The sequence below is a fragment of the Gallinula chloropus genome, assembly GCF_964237585.1.
Source record: "Gallinula chloropus genome assembly, chromosome: 2".
In the NCBI taxonomy this organism is placed as follows: Eukaryota; Metazoa; Chordata; class Aves; order Gruiformes; family Rallidae; genus Gallinula; species Gallinula chloropus.
In genome coordinates this window covers 148,992,132-149,016,343 of record NC_140086.1, presented here as the reverse complement: position 1 = coordinate 149,016,343, position 24,212 = coordinate 148,992,132, and the positions used below count along the sequence as shown (strand labels likewise).

The following is a 24,212-nucleotide window of genomic DNA, read 5'->3' as shown; positions in this document are numbered from 1 at the left end:
AAGGCTTTTATCCTCAGTTTGGGTCCAGGGATGTGGGTTTTTTTCTTGGTAGCAAGATCTGCAAAAGTATATTTTAATAAAGAACTTAATACTGTATTTCTGTCTATTAAGCTTGTATTTCTTTAGTCATCTCCAGGTGAGTCCCACAAGAATGTAATTCAAAGTCTGTGATGTCCAGGTCTCCCCTTCTCTGCTCTAAAGTGAAAAGGGAAACAGAATTGTTAAAAACCCCTCAGGAGTGGTATCAGGAAGTGCCGTTTACTGGCTGGCTTTCTGGCCTCTCTGGCTGTATCCCAGAACTTCCTAAACACAGTGTGCACAGGGACAAGATTTTCAAACCTTCTGGGATCTCAACAGGGTGTTGGGAGGGACTATTTGATGGGGATGTCAGTGGCAGCAGGACTCAGTGCCTTGGTGGGGTATGTTATGCTCCTACCTATAAATTATGCTGAGGAGCAGCATCTCTCTCTCTTGATCTGTCTCTCCCTTGGCTTTAGTGGGCCAAGGAGACCTGATGATGTCCCTGTGCTGCTAATGGAGAGGAGCACTGAAGCTTAAGGAAATGTATAACTGCCTTTCTCTCCAGCTATGTGGAAACAGCAATAACGACTGCACTTGATCAGTGCTTTTAGTCTGGTAGTAACATCTGAGAGAACCCAATTGCTTCTGAGGAACCTGTGGGCAGCCTTGCTTTACACAAATGGTTTTGGTAATCTCAGAAAAAGCAAATATTCTTGTTTTTTTTATTTTAATATGTCCTACACTAGCATTGCCAGAATAATCTCATAAAAAGTACAATGCTTTTCAAGAACTGCTAAAACCTGGGGGAGGTGAGTGATGCTGAGCTGCCCAACCCGCCCTCCTGTCCAGCAGCAATGTGTTTTGTCAGACCTGTGCCTAAGCATTGTTCCTCCACGAGTGGCCTTGCTGGCTGTTGCATGATGAAGCAGAGCCCCTCTCTTGTTCAGATTCAGACTTCAGACACCCTCCATTACTCAGATTCAGAGTTAATTTTCCACATGTGCTTTGGCTTGGCTTCCTTTTTAAACTTTTTGAAGAGGTCTGTGCTTTGCCTATGTGCTGCATGACCAATGGGTAAGTGTTCCCTGCTCCTACATTTGAACTCTGAGTCTAAGAGAAATGGTTTTAAATGTCCTTTGGAAGTATTTTCAAATGCTTTAAAAATACATAAATCCAAATCTCATTGGCAACACAAAAGTGAGCTGTGTCATGAATTAATAACTTTTAAAATAGTTTTACAAATTCCAGAGAAGAAACACAAAGTGATGAATTTGTTCTCAGAAAGCTATTTAGTTCCAGAAACATATAAGAAATATTTTTGGTGTTTATATGAATGATATGGCAGATAATGTTTCAGTTTCTCTACACACAAGTTCCCAACTAAAACTAATGTGTGTGTCTGTGAATACAAAGTTACTTTTGTTCTGGGGAAACCACGAGTGTTCTCTGTTTTAAATAGCCATTTTATTGGTAGTGATAAGTATCTTAGGTGTTATTTAATGCAGTAGATTTGTTGACATCTTATGCAGTATTAAATACACTAGCTCTCAAAGAGTTGTTAAAATACCCTGCCTTCAGAGATTACATAAACATAGGTAACTAAACAATAATAAGCTATTTTCCTGCTCTTCTTTTATGTGAAATTTAAGGTAGCTACTTTTATTAAACACTAAAGTAGTTTTTAGTCAGAGCCGCCATGTTTCATGTAAAAATGGTGTAGTTTGGCAAAACAGATGTGAACAATTTCTTAACTTTCAGGGTTTCAGCTAAGCACTTTAGAAAACCAAGGCAGTTTCCTGCTTGATGTGCACTGCAGAGAAGTTGATGGTCTGTGAGAGCCCGTGGATGTTCTGCTTGTAGTCATTTGTGCATCATCCCCATGTTTATTCTGTGGATGTCCCAGTGCTGAGTACAAACCTCATAAGGATGCGTGGATTGAAAAGTCAATGTGCTAGGGAGGTCTTTAATACCCGAAAGCTTTCTACATTCTAATGTAAGATAAAAATGATGATACTAAGACTTTTTACCTAAAATCCATTGCTCTCAGGTGGGTTAAAGAAATAACTCCATCAGTACAGGAGATGGCTCTCTTCTCCTGTGGCTTTCTTTCAGTGGTTATGAAGGATAACTTTCTTCATTTTCAGGGGTGGAAAGTATCTGAATTACATTTTACAGAGACTTTGTGAAGGATTTAAGTCAAAAAATATTATTACAATGATTTCTTTAATATTTTTGGTCAGAGCAGCATCATCTTATACGCTGCGTAGGGAAAGCCTGTAGATGCTGAGGATTCATCACTGTGGTGCTCTTAGAGTTGTCCTTCACATCCTGACGGTAGCATCAAACTGCAGCTTGGGTGCTCTCATCCTGAAAGGGCAGCTCCTCTTTTGCATCCATCCCTATGTTGACAGTTGGTGGATAGTGACCTGTGATCACCCATGATGCTGCAGGCCTGTGCCTGGGTGCTTGGCGCTAAAGGCGAGTACTCTGTCCATCAGACTACAGCCAGGCAGCCCAGGCCATGGCCTCACAGAGACAAGAGGAACTGTAGCTCCTTTGCTTCCACAATTTCTCTTCTGTCCATCCTCAGTAGAAGTTTTGTCAACTTGTTATCTTCCTGCAGGGAGACCTTGGAAGAGAGTGAGGTGTACATAGTAGTAACACCAGGCACTCAACTGGTTCAGGTGCAGGAAGAGGCAGTCAGTTGCCAAATCAGTCATAATATTTTTCTTCTGCTTTGTAGAAGATTGTTTGAGGGCTTTTACAGACTATTCTTGTCTAGCCGACTACTTGCAGTGCTCTTCCTGGACATCCTGTCCTGGGCTATTGACCTTCCTTTGAATCTGTTGGGATTTCTCATGTTCAAGCACCAGCCTGCAATTACTCATGCTAATGGAAGAGAACCAAGTAATATTTGCTGGCTGTCCCTTCCTTTTCTCATTTCAGTCTGTCAATGCATTTTAGACTGCGGAGCAATAAATACCTTATTAATCTCTTTTAAAGAATGAAACAGAATGAAAGCTCCCTAATGGTATAAAATGAATAACAACAATAATAATAATTAAAAAATATTGTAGAATAAAAATTGTCTACCTTGTTCACTTTCTGCATACAGATATTTTAAATTGTTGTAGCACATTCTAAGATGAGGAAAGGAGGGAGGCTTATGGTGTGGAGACAGCTTGGAAAAGTTAGCTGCTGGGAACCTGACACATTCTGGCATGGAGTACATACCATAGTATTTCAGTAAATATCTTCTGTTAGTTCTGGCTAAAGCTGTTTCTCCACTAAGAAAGACGATCTTCATCTCTGGGCTAGAACCAACCACAAATTATAATGAAAATTGGCAAATGCAATCTTGAAAAGTCATTGATCCAAAAATTCATGAACTGTCTTTCATGTAGTGAAATTTCTCTTTGAACTTCAGCTGAGGCTCTTTCTGTTTGCTTATTCTTGGTTTTGAACTTTTAGGAATATTTTTTTACTTTCTTTAGCCTTGGCAATGTGAAAATTAAAAAAAAAAAGAAAAAGAGTGAGAGGTATGTAATTAAGCATCTGTAAGGGAAGTAAAAAAGGATAGATGTTGCCAAAGTTTCCTCAAGGTTTAGAGAACTTTTTACATTTCTGGAAGAGACCAATTTGAGCTCCCTGTTACTGTAAGGGACCTGTGAAGTACATGTAAAGATAGACAGGAATGCTCAACTTCGCACGTGCTTCAAGCAGCTGCTTGTTTCCTACTGCTCATTAGACATGGCTTTAAAAAAGAATGGAATATAGTTTATTATTATAATCTGTTTCTAGTAAAGAAGTAGAATTAAAGATGTCTGCTGGTCTGTCACCCCTTGGAGAACAGCAGCTGTTCTGTTTTATTGTCCCATTGTGGGCATTATCCGAGCAATTTAGCTAACAACTTCCAATGTAGTCTAAATTGCTTTACTCCCTATTTGGCTACTGGGAACACCAGAGTTTTCTGCCGAAAGTGATCTTTAACCTTGAGAGTTAATGAGAAGATTTCAGCATGTTTTGTTGATAGCTGGAGCTTCTTATTCCCCACTCAGGTAATTGGAAAGAGCTTGTTTGGATGCCGTTAGGTTTGTGTAGTCCCCAAACTTCTTAGCTTCCCAGACGGTCCTCTGACCTACCCCCAGTGAAAGGTCAGGCACAGTGTCGCATCACTTTGCGGAGCGCCACACTCTCTGCCCTCCCGTGTCACTGCCGTGGCAGTTCTGCTCCCATGCATCCTCTGTGGATGATCTGGGCTGGTGGCATTTCTTCTCATTACTTAAACACACAAATACTTGATTTGTCCCCAGGGATTCAGTTTGATACTTGTAACTGAATGACAGAAAATAATATTCTTCAGATCTTTGTGCAGAGTGCTTTGCCTTTGGGTTTTATTAGTCCCTGTGTGCAGAAGAGCCTTCTGCTAAAAATTGTCTATCTGAGCACACAGGGTGGGATAACATGCCCTTTTCCTAGTTCTGCTTGAGATCTTTCACTCTTTTTTGGTCATCAGCTGCAGGTATGAGCTCAGTGAGACGTTAACTCGCAGAGATTTGATAACACTCTAAATGAGAGCATGTTTCATGAATGTACCAACGTGTTTCTAATAATCCTAGTAAATGTTTCTGTCATGGAAACAAGAACAAGTGCCATTAAAATTGCAGAAGCTGTTAGTAATTTTTAAAAGTTGTTCAGGACTATGTTCACTATATCTTGTTATACGTGTAATTTTTTTTGGTCAAGTCGGAAACAGTGGTGTGCAGTAGAGGCTGTTCCTTCACACATTCTTTTTTCTTTAGATTTTCTGCATATAGCTATGAAAACCCAGGTGCAGACACCAAGTTTTCTTGGTGTCGTAACTATTACTCTTCAGTTAAAAATCTGTTGAAATAATTTCTGTAATGAAGCTATGTGGATTTTGGGTAATGCAACTTCAGATCCACCCCCAGCTGCTAATGTCCCAAAGTCATTGCCTCCTCCAGCCTCATAGTAGTCTATGAGCTGGATGTAAATGACCATTTTTATATATCAGGAAAACCCCAGCTGGGTTTTTGATGATTCCTGTCCTCTGCAGTGGAGTGAGGCTGGAGCTAGCCCTGCTCATCCCAGCCTGTGGAGAGGAGGGGCAAGATGCCAGTGCCAGCTCAATGGTGAGGTTCTCCACAGAAACACGGAGACATGCCAGATTAACAGCCATAATCTTTCAAAGATGGAGTATTCATCTGATGATTGACAATGAAATACCACTTCACTCACTGTTTGAAAGATAAAAGAGGTAAACAATCATTGTACGCAACTTTTCACTGTTCCTGTACTTAGGATACTAGTAGCATCCTTGCTGCCACCTGTTGTTATTTATTATACCTTGTGCACACACTGGACTATTCAGTGACAGTCTCATTGTGATGTCTTTACAAATCCTGAAGTTTGGGTGTTTTTTTCCCTTTCTAAACCCCAGTCAAAATGGCATTGGTTTTAATTTTTTCACAGTTTGCTGGGAAACAGTGGTTGGGTCGGGTTTCTTCCACTGGGCAGGAGCCACAGGGGCATACTGAGGGGCAGTGTGGAGGTTCCCCAGCCCTCGGGGCAGTGGAGACCATTACGGTTTTCAAAAGTAAATTAGTGCCCTAATTCATGAGTCAGTGGATGCGGCATTGGGTTCTGATGGGCAGCAGAGAGAGAGAGAGAGAGAGATTCAATACCAGCTTTGTAAGGACTTGTGTAACAACAAAACCCTTGCTAATTACACACAGACCTGCTGAATGGCAATTAAGCATGTTTAACTCTTTGGCATTTGGATATATTCTGCAGAGGAATTCCCACCTCACATTCAAGGTGATGTAGTGATGTGCAAGGCTGTGTAGGCAACAGATGTTGAAAGAAAGCTTATTCAAGGATCTGTTGGAAACAGACACAGACTGACAAGTAGTTTTGAAGCCCTAGTATTTGGTACTGCAGAGTAATGGCACTTCTGCCCACCCCTTTTCCTCCTCATAGGAAAGCGCAGTGGTGGCCTGTGGACCAGCACAGGGTCACAACACTGGCAACCACAGCCAGTTTTCTTCTGCTGAAACTGATGGAAGAACCATAATGTATATTATACATGATATATCATTCCTGGTTCGTCCCAATTGAGCTCTTCAAGTCACAATCTAAATCCTGTTGTTCAGTCCAGGAAAAAGTTCCGAACCTCTTTCTCAAAGCGAGCCTTTCTGAGCCTACCCAAAATGCCTAGACCATAATCAATACATATCACAGCTCTGCATTATGTTCATTAACAGGAGCAATTTTACCATTTGGTTTTAGGGGATTTTTTCAAATTTGTGGTAAGTAAAATCTCTGCCAGCTTCCTGCCTGGGTCTCAGTGTGGTGAAACATTATCAACTCAAAACAGGTAGGAATTTGCTCCTGTCAGTGCAAAATGACTGTGGATGAAGTTGCAAAATACAGTGTCTTCATTTTAACATAGCTAAATATCAATCAGAGTCTTATTAGCGAGGCATGATCTTTGATGTGAGCAGAAAAGTTTCAGCATGATCAGTAGCAAAGTTGATACTTTTACTGTCACACAACTGTTTGAAGAAGTAAGGAACAAAGTTTTGCAAAATCTTTTTAACACCTGGGGAGCCAGAAGTGTGTTTTTTCTACATTTCTAGCAGTAGTCTGAAAACAGGTAAGGAGGTAATCCAGTGTGTTTTAAGGAAATCCATGAAGAGTGTACCCAAAAAATGGAGACTGAAGCTCATTAAAACATACTGAAACATAATTTTTTGACAGAGACGAGTAGAACATTTGTAAGATCTGTCATTTTTGTCTTTTCTTTTGGCATGCAAAGATATTTGCATTTTAGAAAAAAAGCTCAGAGAAAGGAGATGGAAAGGGTGTAGGTAATTAAATTTTAATTTCAGTTTTAAAGATCTTTCTCTAATTAGCTTTAAAAGTCAGTGTCTAAGTAAATTGAGTTTCAAGGTGCAATCATCTTTTTCTTCCCGGATCCCAGTATTCAAAAGTAAGAAGAAAGAATATTAGAGAAAGAGAAGGAAGATTGTTATTTTAAAGGCCTTTCAAGATAAGGATTTAACATCACCTCATTATTAAAATATAACCGTGGCAGGTTGATGTTTTCTTATTTCTGAATTTCAAAGTCATTGAGCAGTCGTGGTTGGGACAATGGAAAACTTAGGTTCTGTTAAGGGAAACGGAAAATGATACTAAGAAGGTAAGGACTTTCCTTCTTTGCTTTGTAACAAGATTGTTTTTGGTGGCTCAGTTGCATTCTTTTCACTGTCACCTATTCTTCCAGATGACTTTCTGTGAGTCATTTTTGATCACAGGCATGCTAATATAGTGTCTTGTATTTCTTAAAGGCATTGCTGATTTGCATTGGGTTTTTGTTTGTACATTTTACACAGCCAATTTATTTTCTCTGCGTTTATGCGATAGTTGAGGACATGCCCACCTCTCAGATTTTTCAGACCAAGTATGAGTCCCACGACCCATCTCATTCATCTGCCATCTGCTAGACCACGTTGTACATTTTTAGTGCTGTGACACAGCTTCTGCCCTGCTCCTCATGTGTCCATGACACAGTGGTATGAGGAAGACAGAATAATTGCGATTTGTCCTGATTTTAATGCACAAATTCCTATAAATGTGCTGGTTTAAAGCTGAAGGAAAAAGAAAGCAGTGAAAAATATTTGATAACATTGAAAATATGGCTGTGAGAAAGTACATATAAGCTGTTGGAAGATGAATAGCTGGAAGAACAGTTGGGTTTGTACATGAAGTCGTTATAAATAGCTGGGATTGTGTGAAGTTTAACAATGGGTTTTTTTTTTTTCTCTGTAGGAGGAATGGCAGCCTTGTTATTTAACTACAGGTTCTGAATGTAGAGAATTTTATTTTAGAAGTTGACTTTTTTAAAGCATAAACATATTTTCAAGTAGACAAATGCTAATTATCTAAACTTTGTCAACTTAAAGCTTTCTTGTAATTCGTAAAGGGAGAGCTGTGAACACTAGATAGTTGGTGTCTGTAGGTGAATGATGCACAATCAATGTAATATTTGCAAATGGTAAAGAATTTGGTAGAAATCTAAGCATCTGGGAAATTCCAATTTAATGTCAGCATAAACACTTCGGTATGGTTTGAAAATCAGTGCAGAAATCTTTAAAGTTGGAGGCAATCTTAGAGATTGCTGTCCAGTAGGCTGACATGAAGATTCCTGTTAGTTTTGGTTTAACTTCTTTAAATCTGGGAGAAGCAGTACTGTAATTAGTATGCTAATTAAATTTCTAGATGTAGATAAACTAGGAAAATACAGTATTTGAATGGAGGAAAGAAGGTGTGGTGGGTTGACCCAGGCTGGAGGCCCATGCCCACCTTAACTGCTCTGTGACTTCCCCTCATCCACAGGTTAGAGGAGAGAAAATATAATGAAAGACTCATGGGTCAAGGTAAGGTCACGGAGAGATCATTCAGCAATTACTGTCATGGGCAAAACAGGTCTGATTTGGGGAAAATTAATTTATTACTTAGGATAACGAGAAATAAAAAGTAAAATCTAGAACACCCTGTCTCCCTTCATCGTGGGCTCTACTTCACTCCCGATTTTCTCACCCTTCTCCCTGCCGAGTGACACAGGGGGGCAGGGAATGGGGATTGTGTTCATTTCCTCACACATTGTCTCTGCTGCTTCTTCTTCCTCAAGGAAAGAGGACTCATGCTGTTCCTCTGCACCAGTGTGTGGTCCCTCCCATGGGAGACAGTCCTCCATGAACTTCTCCAATGTGAGTCCTTCCCGTGGGCTTCAGTTCTTCATGAACTGCGTCAGTGTGGGTCCCTTCCACGGGATGCAGACCTTCAGGACCAGACTTTTCCAGCATGAGACCCCAAGTGTTCACCTGTCCTGACAGCAAACCCACTCTGATGTGGGCTCCTCTGTCCATGGGGCTACAGGTTGTGCCAGAAGCTTGCTCCGGTGCAGGCTTCCCACCAGGTCACAGCATTCTTCAGGCGTCTACCTGCTCTGGCCGTGGGTTCCTCTATGGGCTGCAGGTGGGGGTATCTGCTCCCCATCATCATCCATGGGCTGCAGGGTGACAACTGGCTCCACCATGATCTTCTTCATGAGCTGCAGGGGAATCTCTGCTCTGGCACTTGGAGCGCCTACTCACCCCTTCTTCAGTAACTTTATTGTCTGCAGAGTTACTCACATCTTTTCACTCCCTTCTCTAGTGGCAAAAAGTGGCTGCTTGCTTTTTTAATTTTCTCCTAAATGTGATTCCCAGAGGCACTGTGACCATTGCTGGTGGGCTCAGCCTTGGTCAGCTGTGGGTCCAGCCTTGAGCCTAGCTGATGTTTACATGCTTGGGCCTAGGGAAAGCTTCTAGTTGCTTCTTGCGGAAGCCACCCCTGCAGCCCCCTCCTCCACCAGAACTCCACCATGCAAAACTACAACAATAACCCAATAGATGGGTAGCATATATACTGGAAAAATACAGTTTAATTCAGCCTGAGTAAATAGAAGCTACCGTAAGGATATTGATCTGAATATATACTCTGTTAACAAGACAGAGGTGCTCAAGTGAGGCTGTGGAAAAAGTTTTAGAATTTTTGTGGATGTTATGGACAATAAAATACCTAAATAGGATTGTTGGTGACTATGCATTAGTGTCAAAGTTCAAAAAAAGACAGGGACGATAGTCCCTGTGAGACAGCACTGAAGGTGTTTTATAGGAGAAATGCACTATTCTAGGTGTCTTCTGACCAAAGGAAGACCAGAATAATATTTACAAAAATGAACAACGATAGAGAATTAAGAGAGGCAGAGGTGAAGTTATGTGTTCTGTAGAACTGTTTAAGGGAGAAATGCTGTAATTGGCTGTGACACAGAAAGTGAAGGGAAGATACCTAGTAACAGGAGGATAAACTTCAGGGAAATAATACAAATTTAGAAAAAAACCCATTTCTTATGATTTTGACCAAGCAAAGAGTATTCACTTTGGGAAAGGATGCCAATTCTTGTATTAAATACTTAAGTGGTATGGATTCTAAGGGTGAGAAAAATACGGCTCTGGGCCTTAGGAGAAGGGTTTTTGGTCTACATGTATCATCTTCCTTTCCAGGTGTGTCCAGAAGCATGTTTCTGAAAAGATCTGCAGCTGCTGGTAGCTTTGCAGTGCTACTGTTTTGCATCCCTCCCAGCAGCCATCTCTCTATAGCATGTCTGAGCTTGCTGCTGTAGGACAGATGATGGAGTTGTCCAGGGAGTAGTTTTTCACTTGGAACTGCTTATGTTTTTCATCCTTTTTTATTTTCTAATTCAAGATGCCTACATCTGATTTGCAGTGCTTTGTTAATCTTGTAGAGAAGTGCTGGCTTATCTTAGCTGCTGATAGGGTTTAATGCAGTTTGTAGGTAAGTTCACAATCAGCTGGTGTTTGCCTCCAACTGTTTTTCTTCTATCTGAAGAGGAAAAGCTTTGAAAACCTTTGTAGTAGTCCAGTTTACAACAGCCTCAGTGGTCTTTGGAAGTTACCATCATCCTGTCTCTAGAGGTTTCTAAAAATGAAAATTGAACCACTTTGGGGGTTTGAGCTTTTGAAGGTCAAAAGGGATGTTTGGCTCTTGCGATGTCCCACCAAGTGGAATGAAAAGCTGAACTGAACCTACTGAAATTGGAACCAGAGCTCAGGGAGCTGTGCTGGAGTGTGAAACTCAAGGCTAATCTAAATATTTTTAAAGAGATGTTTCAGTTAAATATAGACTAAGACTTAACTTGTAGTTTTGAGTACTTCAAGCTGAAAGAAGCAGTCCTGCTTTCCTGAGCCCCCGGATGACCCTGACTTACCCTTTCTCTTGGACTCCAGATGAGGATTTGAGTGGTATGATAAGCTGAATGTATGACACAAGCAGTAAAGCTGTTAGGTCTCTATTTAACATCCACAGACGGGTCTCTTGATGCTGAGGTAGGATCTATGTGTGTCTTGTGATCCAACACACCCCAATGTACATGCATATCTCTGGGCTCGCTTTCAGGAACAATAACCCGAGCAGCTTCCTTGTTGAAAACTACTCTTTCACACAGGGTTTTTTTTGTTTTACTGAATCATCATTTTCCCAGAGAAGACTTGAGGATGGATAATACAAAAAAAAGGCCTTTTCAGGTCTACACATCAGTCATGGGCCTGATGGTCTGTGTGAGGTGTCCAGAAATGACCATAAGATCATTTTTTATTTCTATTCCTTAAATTCACTGCACACCAAATTGTGCAACCTATCAATGGCACTAAAGAGCTGAAACATCAGATGAAATCTTCACAGAGTAAAATTATCTTGGCTATGCTATATAAATATATGTATCCATTTTCTAGTCATGCCCTCCAAGCTGACTTCTGAAAGCAAATTGGTATGGGAAGGTATATATTAGCTCTGCTCTGAGAGAAGCACCATCCTTTGAGCTGAATGCCTGCATGCAGGACGACGTGTTCAGCTTTATGGATGAAATTTGCCAGATCCTCAAATGCTTTTGCTCGTGAGCATATTTGAAAATCAGAGAAGGTGATGACCCTTTTAAAATAAAAATGGAATTGCTGGCAGGAAGGGAAGGTACAACTCTGTGTTCTTAACATTTAAAGATGGTTATAAAATGTATATTGGCTGTTTTTATAATTTATAGCGAAACTGCTGTTGCTTTTAATAAAATGAGACTTCCAGGCAGAATTTCATAATTATGAATGTGAGCATTTTGTTATCCAGCTTGGATTTATCCTACAAATAGCCATTTTCTAGGAGAATTGTGGCTATATACATAACTTAATGGGATTCTCTGTCACACGTAATTCTTTCTGAAGTTACAGTGTTGGACTTGTGGCTGAATACTTCAAGTCCTTGAATGTGGCTCAAGAACTGAGTTAGTGGTAACTTTCATGATTTTTAATTTAATTTTTCCTTAATTCTTAGACTTAAAACTTCCTGTAATTCATTATTAGATTTACTGTTTCAAGTGCTTATTTAAAAGGCACCTCAGCTGCAGAAGCAAATCAATATTTACAGTGCATTAGTGCCACAGAGAATTTGAAGCCTTGTGATTAGACTTCATTGCTGTTTTATCCACTCTTCAAAGAAACCACAGACTTCAAACAGTATCAGCCATCATCCTGGAATCGGTGACATTGCATCGGTCCCATGCGTACTTCATCTTGTGGTTTAATTATTAAGTTCCTTTGCTTTGATTTTCCTTTTAATATTTCAGAGTATATCCTCTTCGAATCTATAAATTCAAGTAAACCAGAAGACTGTAACCAACAATATATTGGTAGAAAAATCTGTTCAAAGTATTTGTTCTTCTTGTTGTTTTAATGGACAGTCCCAAAACCGTGTTAGAATGAACTCTCAGATTTCTAGAGAGGAATGCAGGAGATTACAACTTGTGGTTAATATAGTATGAATAAAATTTAATTCTTGGATTAATACCTGGAATGGTATTGACTATTGCCAAGACGCATTACACCACAGCTAGCTCCAGGTGCTTGTCCCATTCCAGCAATACAAAACAAAACAAAACAAAATTACTATATGTTTATATTTCTAGTTTAACTGGGAAATACATAGATCCAACACACCCAAATTACTGTCTTTTATAATGCACTTAGTTGTGAAGTTTAATCAGTAATGCAAATCACTTTTCATTATGTATGGAGCCATTTTCATAAGGAGAGAATAGCATTGGTCATGTTGTACCTTTGTATCAACAGAATAACTTTTTTTTTGTTTTTAAAAGATTTAGAGAAGTGTTCAATGCATGCCTGCAAATACCTCAATAGCTAACCTTACTAAAATGAAATGGTCACAGGAAAGGGTGGCTTATTAGCAAACAGATTTTTAAGAGAAACTCTTGTGTTAATATTTTCTGTGGAGCATATCAATATTTGGGAATTCCCTTGCATAATTAAATTTCTGTACCGTGAAGAGTCTTGCTACTTAGCATGGTGCAAACTGTCAGGTTTTTTGCTCCGAGGCAAGGCAGTGATAATTGCTCACTCCACTCCAGAAGTGCTGACTCAACGTCCAGTTTCTTCCTTTCTCTGTCAGCAACTCAGCTTCTCTTCTCACAGAAGTTCACCCAACTGAACTTTTGTTTTGTCAAGTAATTTGAAGAAAGAGTGTAAAAATACAAGAACATTTTGCTATCACTGTGCTTATATATAGATGTATGAGCAGAAGGAGCAAGTGAACTCATGCTTGAAAATTGTAATTCTCTGTTGTAGGGTGGGTAGCGAAGGCAAGCAGGATAATATGCATGGGCTGCTGCTCAAAACAAATATAGATGGGCGTTTTTCCTCAGCGGCAGCACGTTCTGCAGAGCTGCTTTCTTGCCCAGACCAACCTCAGCAATGAGAGCATATGTTCAGGGCTAAAGCCAGCGGCGTGGGCGCTGCTGTTAAAGAGTCGCTTCATTCTGTATTGCTGGGCTGCTGCTGGGATGTCAGCAGTGCCACCGTGTTACAGACATCTCCTGCGCATCATTAATGTACTTTTGTGATGTTTGCCATCTTGGGGAGATGAGAGGCTTTGCCTTCAGCTGCCTTGTGAAACCTGAAGTAGCTGAAGACAAGGTGATCAAAGAAAAACCTTCAGTTACGAGTTTATGAGTATGTGCTGAGTAAACAAAATCAAAGTAGTGTTAACTTGGACCATAACATTGCTTTAATTACTTCCAGTTTGGTTAAACAGAAAAACTTGTACAAATGTACATATTTATAAAATAAAACATTTTATTTGCTAGAAGTTAACTGTTGTGAACATTTTAGTAATAAAAAATAAAGACTTTTCATAGGAAAGTGAAATAGTTCAACAATTGTGAAACAGCATTAATTAATTCTCTGCTATCCTTGTATATCACAATGGACATAGAATAGAACGGCTGTTGTATTTTGCCGTGTAACTCTTCTGTCTTAGCTCAGCAGCGGGAGTCCTAGTTGTTAGAAAAAAAACCTCCTGCATTTTCTCTGTGGGGTATGTCTTACTAGATTTCTTTATAATGCTACACAAAGTAAGATTCTTTATTTCTACTTAGCATTAACATAAAGCTATGACACAAGTCACTCATCAAACTCTCGTCATTGCGTTTACCTGCTAGTATTGAGACACACGCGCCTTCAGCTTCCTTGGGAACTGTTCCAACAAAGCATTAAAACATAGTCCTGGTTTTCATTCTCAGCTGTTGCCCAGCACACCTTTCCCACTGACTCTACTGCTTAGATGCCATAGCTTTCACCTTTTCTTTTTCCACGTTTGCTTTCAAGGTTCCCAGTGCAGCAATAAAGAGAAATACAGCTGATAAATCACATCCCCTGCGTTCTGATGCAGAGTGGGAGAGTGCTGAAAGGTCACAAATGCAGGCAATGAAACTTCTGTTTGGGCAAGCAGGCAATAAATGTGAGGATATTTGTTGTAGGATAATAAATGAAATTGGAAAAAATTAAGTTGTATTTCAGGAGAAACTAACTTTTACACACCATCAAAGTTTCTAGAATGGTTTTGACCTCTACATATATTAAAAAAAACTATCTCTTTCCAATCTGTCTACCTGCCTGCTGTATCGTTTATTACTAATGAAATATTTTTCTCCTGTCATTCATGCCAGCTGGAAGGCTGAGGGAATCGGGGTAAATCAGTGCAGGTCTTGTTTCAGCTGTCAGAAAGAGGCAAATGCAGAATAGAAAACAGTCACTTCTTTAAGTTTTGAGAAAAGAATGGAAATGGTATTTTAGAAGGCAAGGATGCTGTCTTTTGCTCCAGAAGGGTGGGTGTGCAGCTTCTTGCAAGGATGTTGTGGTGGCACTGCCTGTGCTGCAGCTGTGCCAGTGGAGTGGGCTTCTTGTTGTCCTAGCCCACCCCTTGTCATCAGGCTGCTGAATTCAGGCCTTTGGCTACTTGTTCTATAAATGCCTGTGAGTCACCTTAGCTGCTTAGTTGTTTGAGCCTCTGCCTTTTTTTGATTTTACACAAGAACCGCCAGGTAGCAGCGATGCTGTTTCTACTTGTAAAGCCAACAGTCTGTACTAGGTTCGAAGAGTTTGGTTTGGCCCTCATTTTCTCCCTGTGCGGCCAAGCAGCAAGGCTGTGGGCTTGAGGAAACAGACTTTGTCCTTGAGGAACTATGCTGAGGTCAGTAACTTGTTACTCTTTGTAACTGCATTTGGTCAAAACCACCCATCCAGAGCTTGAAAAAATATTTTTCTTATGTCAAAAGCATTTTAAATCTAGTCAGTGTTTATTTACTGTCTGTTTTATTCTTCAGATATGCCTCTTCATGTCCGACGTAGTAGTGACCCTGCACTGATTGGCCTCTCAACCTCTGTAAGTGACACAAATTTTTCTTCAGAAGAGCCTTCACGGAAGAACCCTACAAGGTGGTCCACAACAGCAGGCTTTCTCAAGCAGAACACCCCTGGTGTACCCAGCGCTCATGAAAGAAAGGTATATTTTTTCCCCCCACTTTATCCAGTGAATGAGAAATGTGCATGAATTGTTTTCTTCTTCCCTCACCTCCTCCTGGTTTAAACCTGTACTGCGTGAGTCACACATGTGTCGTGCCCTCAGGAGACTCGGAGATGCCCACAGCAGGGGCTCTAAAGAACTTGATTTCGCCATTAGCTGTAGTTGAAGCTCTGATTACTCATTACCCTGAAAGCGGGGCCTAAACACTGTCCTGCATTTTCTTTGAATGCAAATAGGTCACGTCTATAATGATTTTTATTGATCTCCATAGAAGTCCTAATGCCAGCGGATAGTCTGTGTGCCCACAGCTGGTCTCTCTTTCTGGTGCAGCATTATTAGTTTTTGCTTTCTGAGGCACTAGTCAAGTAGTACAAAACACAAATTGCAAACACTGCAGTCCTTGATAACTGTTATCCTCAATAATGTTATTAAAACTAAAGTAGTGAAGTGTAGAGTGAGTATTTTTTCCTTCATTTTCTCAACCTGATTTCAGTATCTCTATATGAATTGTATTATTAGCTAAAGAAGTCAGCAGGAAACTCTCTTCTCAGTACATTATTAAAAAAAAATAAATTGGAAGAAAGATTCTGTTTTCTACAGCCCCAATGTTGCCTGGAATTGTGATGGTAACTTGCACACAAACTCAAAAGAAAAACTTATATATACTTTCAATATAAACTAGTAATTTTTAAAGCAAGTTGTACCTTTGGTTACCATTCTGACTGCACAGCACAAAATCCAGATGGAAAACATGCAGCTTACTATAGCTATTTAATTTTTTTTCTTTCCTATTTTTAATTTTGTGCAGTATTTTGTGCAGCAAACTAAGACTGCAGCCAGGACTTCTGTACCTCAAATAAAGAAATCTTCACATGCTGCTAATGAACTGAACTGCCCTTGGTGGGCTTTTGCTTGTTTCAAAAGCATCTTATAAAAGCACAGTGCTCATAGGCATTGAGGTCTGCTTTCTCACAGAGGTGTCAGTTTAATGTGGTATCATTAGGTCTCTCCTTGAGCTGGATTTCAGGTAGGTAATAGTATGTTTTCTATTACATGTGCTGGTGTGGCACAAGAGTGCACGTTGTTTTGAAAAAGACCTTTTATACTATGCTGATTTGGAGAAGAAAAATGATAATCCAATCCATGTGAAGTATTAACATTTTCAGTTAATTTTTCTGAAATCATAATGAGGCAGCACTTCATTACTCCACAAGCATAGATGTGGAGGGCCATACATAGCATAATCAGATTTCTTTGAGTGTGTGAAGTTAGCAGAAATCGGAGAGAATTGAACAGCAGCTAATCTTTCACACTAGTCTTCTTGCATTGTTAGTGGTTCTGCCTGTACTTGATTTTCATGAAAATATTTCATGTCTACTGGAGCATAGTGACCAAACTGGTAAGGAATGCACGTGATCTCATGTAGGATGGGATGCAAGGCACAAGAGAGCAACATTAAATCAAGAAGATTGGAAAGAACTAGCATAGGTTAGTTAGTGCAATAGATACTGATAATTTATTTTACCTTTTCTGCACACTCTATAAATCAGTTCTTTAAGTAAAGCAGATTACTGAGTGCAATATTTTTAATAGATAAGATGCAGTAAACAACTGGGATTAAATGAAAACAGCTTCTGCAAGGTATGCTTTGAAATCATCCCAAGTTCATTTGTACTGGACTGGGGTTGGTTTTGTGTGTGTGCTTTGCTTTCAGCATCTTGGTTTCTTCATGAGAGCTGAGATTTTGTAGTGAATCCTATTTCTTTTAGGAATGGATATTAAGAATTATCCTTTCCTTTCCCAGTGTTGGCAACGATTTCATTTGTAATATTATTCTAAAAGGTGTGTTTTTGAAGTCTCTGTCACCAATCACTTACCAGAGTACTGGCACTGAAATTTTACAAATGTATTTTGGTTATTTGAACTAGAACAAGTCCTCACTTTTCTTGTGTTAGGTTGTTTTCTTCAGCAACTCAGATAAGGAAAAGAGATGGCTGTGCTTTGTTCCAGGCTGTTTTCGTTGATTATAGATGACACAGACATTTCAAGCAAAGCAATGAGAACAATCTTAATTTTCTGCTCAGTGCATTGGGCTTGAGCACCCATATATCTTTTGTGGGCGGTTGGCACTACGTAATGTTTACACTGCAGTTCTCTCTCTTGACAGCACAAGAACATATGTTCTTGGGCTGAGATTTGCAGCACAGTTGTAGATTAGCAACTTTGCCCCAGCAGTATCTTGCAGAAACAAGAAAAGGGTTTCTGGGAGAGTTGCCAAAAGCTTCATCCACCTACTGACTCTAAGAAGTGACATTACTTTCAACCCGTCACCTCTAAAGAGAAATAACTGACAGGTAGAAACCCTGTCCAATTTTGGGAGGAATTAGCAGAGGGAAACTGCATGTATCTGGCAGAAGGGATTTATTTCTCGGGGGCAAGTGAGAGAAGACTCCTTATTGGTGTTTGTTTCATTTTGGGTAAGAAGAATTTGGAATGGCAGAAAAATGGGCAGATGCCCAAGTTGAGATTAAATGAAGGAATGGGAGTGCTGCCATGCACTGAAGGCTGCGAGGAGCCAGGACATATGCCAGTAGTTCTGGGCAAACAGAAAGGGAAAAGGGCACTGGGGAAGAGGAAAAACGTGGGATGTTTGAAGGATCCTGTTGAAGAAACTAGTGCTACCTGTGGTTATTGGGGTCGATGAAGTAGGACATCAGGCTCTCCTGTGTCCTTAGGGAAAGAATGACCAGAGAGGGGCCTCAGTAGGTCTTGTGAAGATTTGCATGTGTGTTGAACTTGAGATGTGTTTCTACTAGAAGGTTTGGTATGAAACTGCTGCACTACACTGGTTATGCTCTCTCATCCATTTTCATATCATCTCATTGTAAAGAAACATCATATTTATTGTCAGGATAATACTATACAGTCTGTTTTCTTAGACTAGGAATCTCAATCATTTCTTTATTCTGTGTTGTTCACTCGTAAAAGCAACTCGAAAGCAGACATTCTGTTTCCCAAAGTCTTTATCTGTTTGAAGAATGATCGTATTACTGATTATTTGCAAGTCCTTGTAGTGTTTGTAACTGTACTCAGCTAGGTAATTCTCGACCTTGTCCTTCTGTATCCTTCCCGTGAGTGGTGTCAGCCAAATGATTTAGTCTCCTCATCTGTGCAAGTATTCTCAAAACTGGCTTATGATTATTGGCAATGGTTATAGTGGGTACATACACTTATTGGAACTTTTCAAAAATTGAATATGAAAATCACTTTTAGATAATGTTTTGTGTGTGAGACACACCTGTTTTACCTAGTGACTCATGGCTTGACTTAATCCTTTCTCTTGCCTTCTTGAGCCATTCTAATGAAACAGGAAGAAATCTCTTAGTGAAAATACCTTCTCCCAGGCCTGTGGTAATACCTGATTTGCAAGCTGTAATTTTGTTTGAATTGTGCTGAACTGTACAGCTGAACAGATTGCATGCAGCTGAAGCATATCATGTGTGCTTTTTCTCCACTGCAACAAAATGTTTTCGATATTGTTGTTTTCTAAATAACTGTTAATTTGAATCACATCCTTAATAATTCGGTACCAAAGCCTATTGGCCTAACTAGCTGCCCTTCAGAGGTGTGAGCTGCATTAATAAAAATCACACTTCTTTTTCCTTAGATATGTCTGTTACTGTATTGGACGAATATAAATGCAACAACCAGATACAATGTGTCCTATAACAACTGTGAATTAATTATCCCATATATTTTCAGCATGTATTAAATTTGCAGCTCCATTTATGGTGAGGAATTGCATATTGCTACAAATTAGTTATCTGCCTTGATCCTGCTTCTCTGAAAGACACATGGCTTCTCTACTTAACCTGCCTCGCTTAATGCAGGGATATACCATGGCTAACTGGCTTATGAAAAATTTCCCACTGTGACTTCTCTGAATTTGGTTCATATATTGTATCAGAGATAACAGCATTGGTTCAGTAGAAAGAAGTGAAAATGTGCAGTAAAAAGAAGAAGGCAACAAAAGAGAGTAATGAGAGAGAAAAACGATTGTGCATGGGCGTCTGTGCCGCTCTCGCTCCTGGGTTCACCCACCTGGAGCAAAGCAAATGGCATGCAACCTGCTCTGCGGGGTGGATCAGCAACAGCAAACACATAGCTGAGTGTGCTTGGCACATCGGTTTCTTGATTTTTTTTTTCTTTCCTTCTCTTTTTCTCTTTGCCATTTAGTCAGCAGCCAGGTTTTTTTTTTTGCTTGTTTGTTTTTAAATGAGTTTGCCCATATATGTATTTTGAAGCTGAAAATAGCCATGCCTTGTAGGAATAATTATTTTTAGGATGTGTTTTCTTCCTAATTGGAAATTTAATCTTTGAGCTCTCTAAACTGTAAAGGAAGAATTTGAAACTGTATGGGAGTGATTTAAGTCTCATCTAATGTCAAATCCCTTACCTGTAAAGCATTGTGTTTCCCACCATCTCTTTTTGCAGGTGCTTTTGCTCTTCTGATGAGTTGAGGCGCAATTTCCAGATTGTTGGATTGTAGGTTTTCTAAATTATGTGAAAGATGCAGTGGTTTCCAGTTCTTTTTGTAAATACAAAAAAATATTTCTCTAATGAAGTATGTCTAGATAGGAGAAAAGGGTGCGTGCATTATGTGAAAAGCTTCAACAGTAATGGTATGTCAGTGTCAAAATAAGATTTAAAGTGAAAATTAGTTTTGTTTAGCTTTGAGTCTTTTTACACAGCTTAGCAAAGTTTGCTTTATCACTGTCATCAAAGACATGGTATTTCAGTAGATTTTAAACTGTATTTCAGAGGATTGAAGAGCCCTGCATCAGAACTGTGTGTGTTAGTGTCATTTTATAGCCAGGGAGTCTGAATTGCGGCGTGCAAATCAATTAAATTGACTAGGAAAGACTGCGGACTAAAAGCCTGAAGTGTGGCTGATGCTTCTTGGGAACCTTCATCTCTGGTTCCTACTCCTGCAGAAGGGAGGTGGTGTGTACCAGATCACAATGTTGGGGAGAGCTATGATACAGTAGAATCAGCTAAGCAGAAGTACAGGGTGCATGCAGGAAGCCTGGCACCTCTGTCACGCTAGGTTTTAAACCCCCGTCTAACGGATGCAGCTTTCAAAATAAAAATGCAGTGTCCAAAACAGAAGTTCTGAAGGATTTAGTAGCGTGAATGTTGCTTCATCCAGGTTTATTTGAGCAGGGCTGTTTTCAGTGAGACAGTCACGATTTTTGTCATTTCAAATGTGATTTCACAAAGACTGAGGTGAAGGGAGGATGAGAGTGAGTTATCCACTGATGATGAAGTAGTGTTTTAATGTGGAAAATGGTGTTATGGGAGAGAGATTAATGGAAATTAGAAAAACAGAAAGTTACACACATCAGTTTTCTCTCTTTGTGATCCTAAATTGTTGCTGGCAGCTTGTCACGTGATGATGAAATAGCTTAGAGGAATCATATGGAAGCAGAGTGCGATACAAAATAAACAGACTGTGTGTCATTTTTTGTCCTGGGTAGCTTTTAAAATTTATACAGACTCACAGAACACCTTAAGTTGGAAGGTACTTCTGGAGATCACCTAGTCCAACCTTTCTGGTCAAAGTGTAGGGTCAACTAGAGCAGGTTACTCAGGTCTGTGTACAGTTGGGTTTTGAGTATACAGTTCTCCAAGGATGGAGGCGGCACCATCTTTCTGGACAATGTCTTGTAGTGTTTGATTACCCTTATTATGAAGAAAGTTGCTTCTTATATATTGATAAATTACTTTCTGCCCCCATTGCCTCCTGTGCTTTCACTATGAACCATGAAGAAGAGTCTGCCTTTATTTAGCCAAGCAGCTAGTGGAATTTTAGTGCAATAAAAATTAAAATCTCTATGATAAAGCACTCAAAACTCCTGACTTTCAAAAATTTGAGAACAAGTGCAGCATTCCTCATCAGCAGGTAGGGAGTGAGAGACACAGAGTGAAAAATCCTGGTGCAGAGAAAGGGAACAGCCAATGCGCATCACCTGATGCTGCATTACTGTTTGGTGATTACTGTGTACACAGACAGGATTCAACTGTTTGCATCCAAAAATCAGTCATGACCAGATGTGCTAAGAAACAAGGAAAAAGACAACAACAACAACAAATCCAAAGTGAAGGTGTGATTTTCTCCATCTCTTTTGTTGTTTTACCTCTTTTTGCTCCAAGTCATCTATTTGTGGAAGCCCACATATCAAATTTCCCCTCTCTGTCCCCAAAAAGAGATTATTAGTGCAAGACACTAAAGAGGTCTGAGAGCTGGTGAGGATTTTCCCACTTCTGCTGTAAGGCTGAGCAAGTGTGATGATCGTTCTCAGTCTTTGTTCTTCTAGCGTAGGAAGAATGTGTCTTTTTCTCCTAGTGCTGTGCTATCCCATCTCTCTGTGTGATGGGTGAGGATGTCTGAGCAATGTCTGGTCCTTAGGTGAGGGGACATGGTGCTGCTTCACAAGCTAGGGGTGCTGAGGAGGGTCTGGATGTGCGAGTCTCTTGTTGGTGATGAAGGAGCGATGGAACACGCACAGATTGTTTGTCTTTTCGCTTCAGTAAATGCGGTGTACGGCACCTCTGAGCGATGATGAAAGCTATACTGAAAACAGAAAGCTTTCAAGTACATGGCACAGGATAACTGAAGTTGTAATGAACAGCTGACACTTCCTTTGCCATTCATCCAAGTCAGTGTGTACTCTGCAATTTCTCATGTTTAAATCTTCACCTCTATTTCTTGGGTTTGTTTTTTTTTTTTAATGTTCTTGCAGCTTTCCCTGGGTTTGAAGGTGCAAACCCTTGAGCCTGAAAGAGTAGCTTGATACAAGATGGAATAAGTTTCAAAAAACTTTCAAAAAAGATTTATTTTTTTCTTAAGTTTAGAAACACACATGTTTTCATTGGCAATAGCTGCATCTGGTTTTGACCCGCTCTCATCAATTTAGTTGTAACCCACAAACATGCAGTTACAGTATACACTTGTGGCTCAAGAGTTTCTGCAGATTTGTGTATTTGCCTTGTTTTCATATTATCAAGGTTGTCTATTGGTGCAAAGCAGGTTTGGATTTTGGCTGCACTTGTAGCTACTGAGAAAAAGAAGTGAAAATCCAGGTTGCAGGCTGTGCTTCCCTACTGTGTTCTGACATGAGCCTGCATGGTTTAAACAGTGGTTATTTCAGCCTTTTATACAGTATTGGTTGTATTTTTAGGTCATGTTGGAATGAATTCCAATCGAACAAGAAGAGAAGGAAAGACAACCAGGCAAAGTAGTGTCAGAATAAAATTCAGACCCAATGTTGCGCTACTCTAAACAAAGTAGTAGTATGGCTGGGGAGAGGTGGTTTGGTTTAGTGGGGAAGTTTAGCTGCAGTAAATACAGGATTTCGAACCAGGAATGCCTTCTGACCTTCTGGGCTTGTTCCTTATGACTAAATTTAGGGCTGAAACAGATGTTGAAACAGATGTCACTTAACCTGGATGTTTTTCACTACCTGACAGAAAGGGGATGGCTGTTCTGTGCTACCACTCAGTTTTATTGTCATCTTATAAATGAGCTCTTCAGCTCCTGTATGCAGACGTCAAAATTTAGAGTGCTGCCTGCCGAGCACAAAACGTGAAAGAAATTTGGACCAAAGCTAAAGCCATAAGATGGAGAACGATGGTGAGCTCTTTAGTGTGAGAAAGCTATTTAGTGTGAGAAAGGCTTGTAAATTAATAAACAAGCAAACTGAATAGAGAGGATGCCTGTGAGATGACAGGGAGCCGAAGGTGACAGTGTTGCTGTAAAGCCAGATAGAAGAGGAACACACTGCTACAAACCACCTGTCTGGTGCCTGTTTGGGCCTTTCCCCACAGACTGCAGGAGGATTCTGGCCAAGGTCAGAAATGAATTTGCAAGTCGGATGAGGTGATGGGAGCCTTGCAGAGTGCCCTGTCTGTACAGAGGGAGGAGGGCTGTCAGCGTGCGAAGACACAGCTGCTTGCTATGAGTTTGGGGCATTCCCTTCTTGTTCCTGACCCGAAGTCACCACCCTTCTCCACACTTGTCAATGTAAAGAGGAAAAAGGGGGGAAAAATCTAGTCTGAGAGACAGAAGGGTTATCTCATCCCTCTGCTGCCTTCCTTCGTTTCAGGACTGCAGATGCAGGTTTCTAAACATACAAAGAGCCAGTTGCACCTTTCGCATTCCTGCGTTAGAGGAATGGGCACCTGAAAGCACCAACCCAAACTGAAAAGGATAGTACTGGTCAATCAGAATATATTCTTCATTATAAGTTCTAAACAGAAGACCCTCATGAAGTTTTCTGTACCCCTTGTTTCCTGTTTCCTTTAGTTCCCAAGTATATCTAATATTAACATTCTATTTGTTAAATTCTATCTTCAGAGCATACTTTTGGAATTAATTATCAGCTTTGCCCCCCTTCTGCAATTTCAGTTCTTGGATCTCCCTAGGAATCAAATGAAGGGATGTCGGCATTTAAATTAAACAAACAGCATTACAAATGCTATTTCATCTAAATCAAAATTGACATAAAACACTGTATAAATTTGTGTACAAAAGCAAATATCTGGTGAAAACAGCAAGATTGTGCATAATTATATTACTGCATATAAACAGAGAGACATGTAGGTTCATACGTAGCTGGATA

At 40.0% G+C, this 24,212-nt stretch overlaps 1 protein-coding gene across 1 annotated transcript in view; it reads left to right on the top strand.

The window, feature by feature from the left end:
- PARD3 (par-3 family cell polarity regulator) overlaps nucleotides 1-24,212 on the top strand; it is a gene marked incomplete at its 3' end in the record, with an annotated part of 453,440 nt that overhangs the window by 163,702 nt on the left and 265,526 nt on the right. Inside the window, exon 4 of the mRNA XM_084260488.1 lies at nucleotides 15,332-15,510. Within this exon, the coding sequence (XP_084116614.1) occupies nucleotides 15,332-15,510 (179 nt within the window). The remainder of the gene's footprint in view (nucleotides 1-15,331; nucleotides 15,511-24,212) is intronic.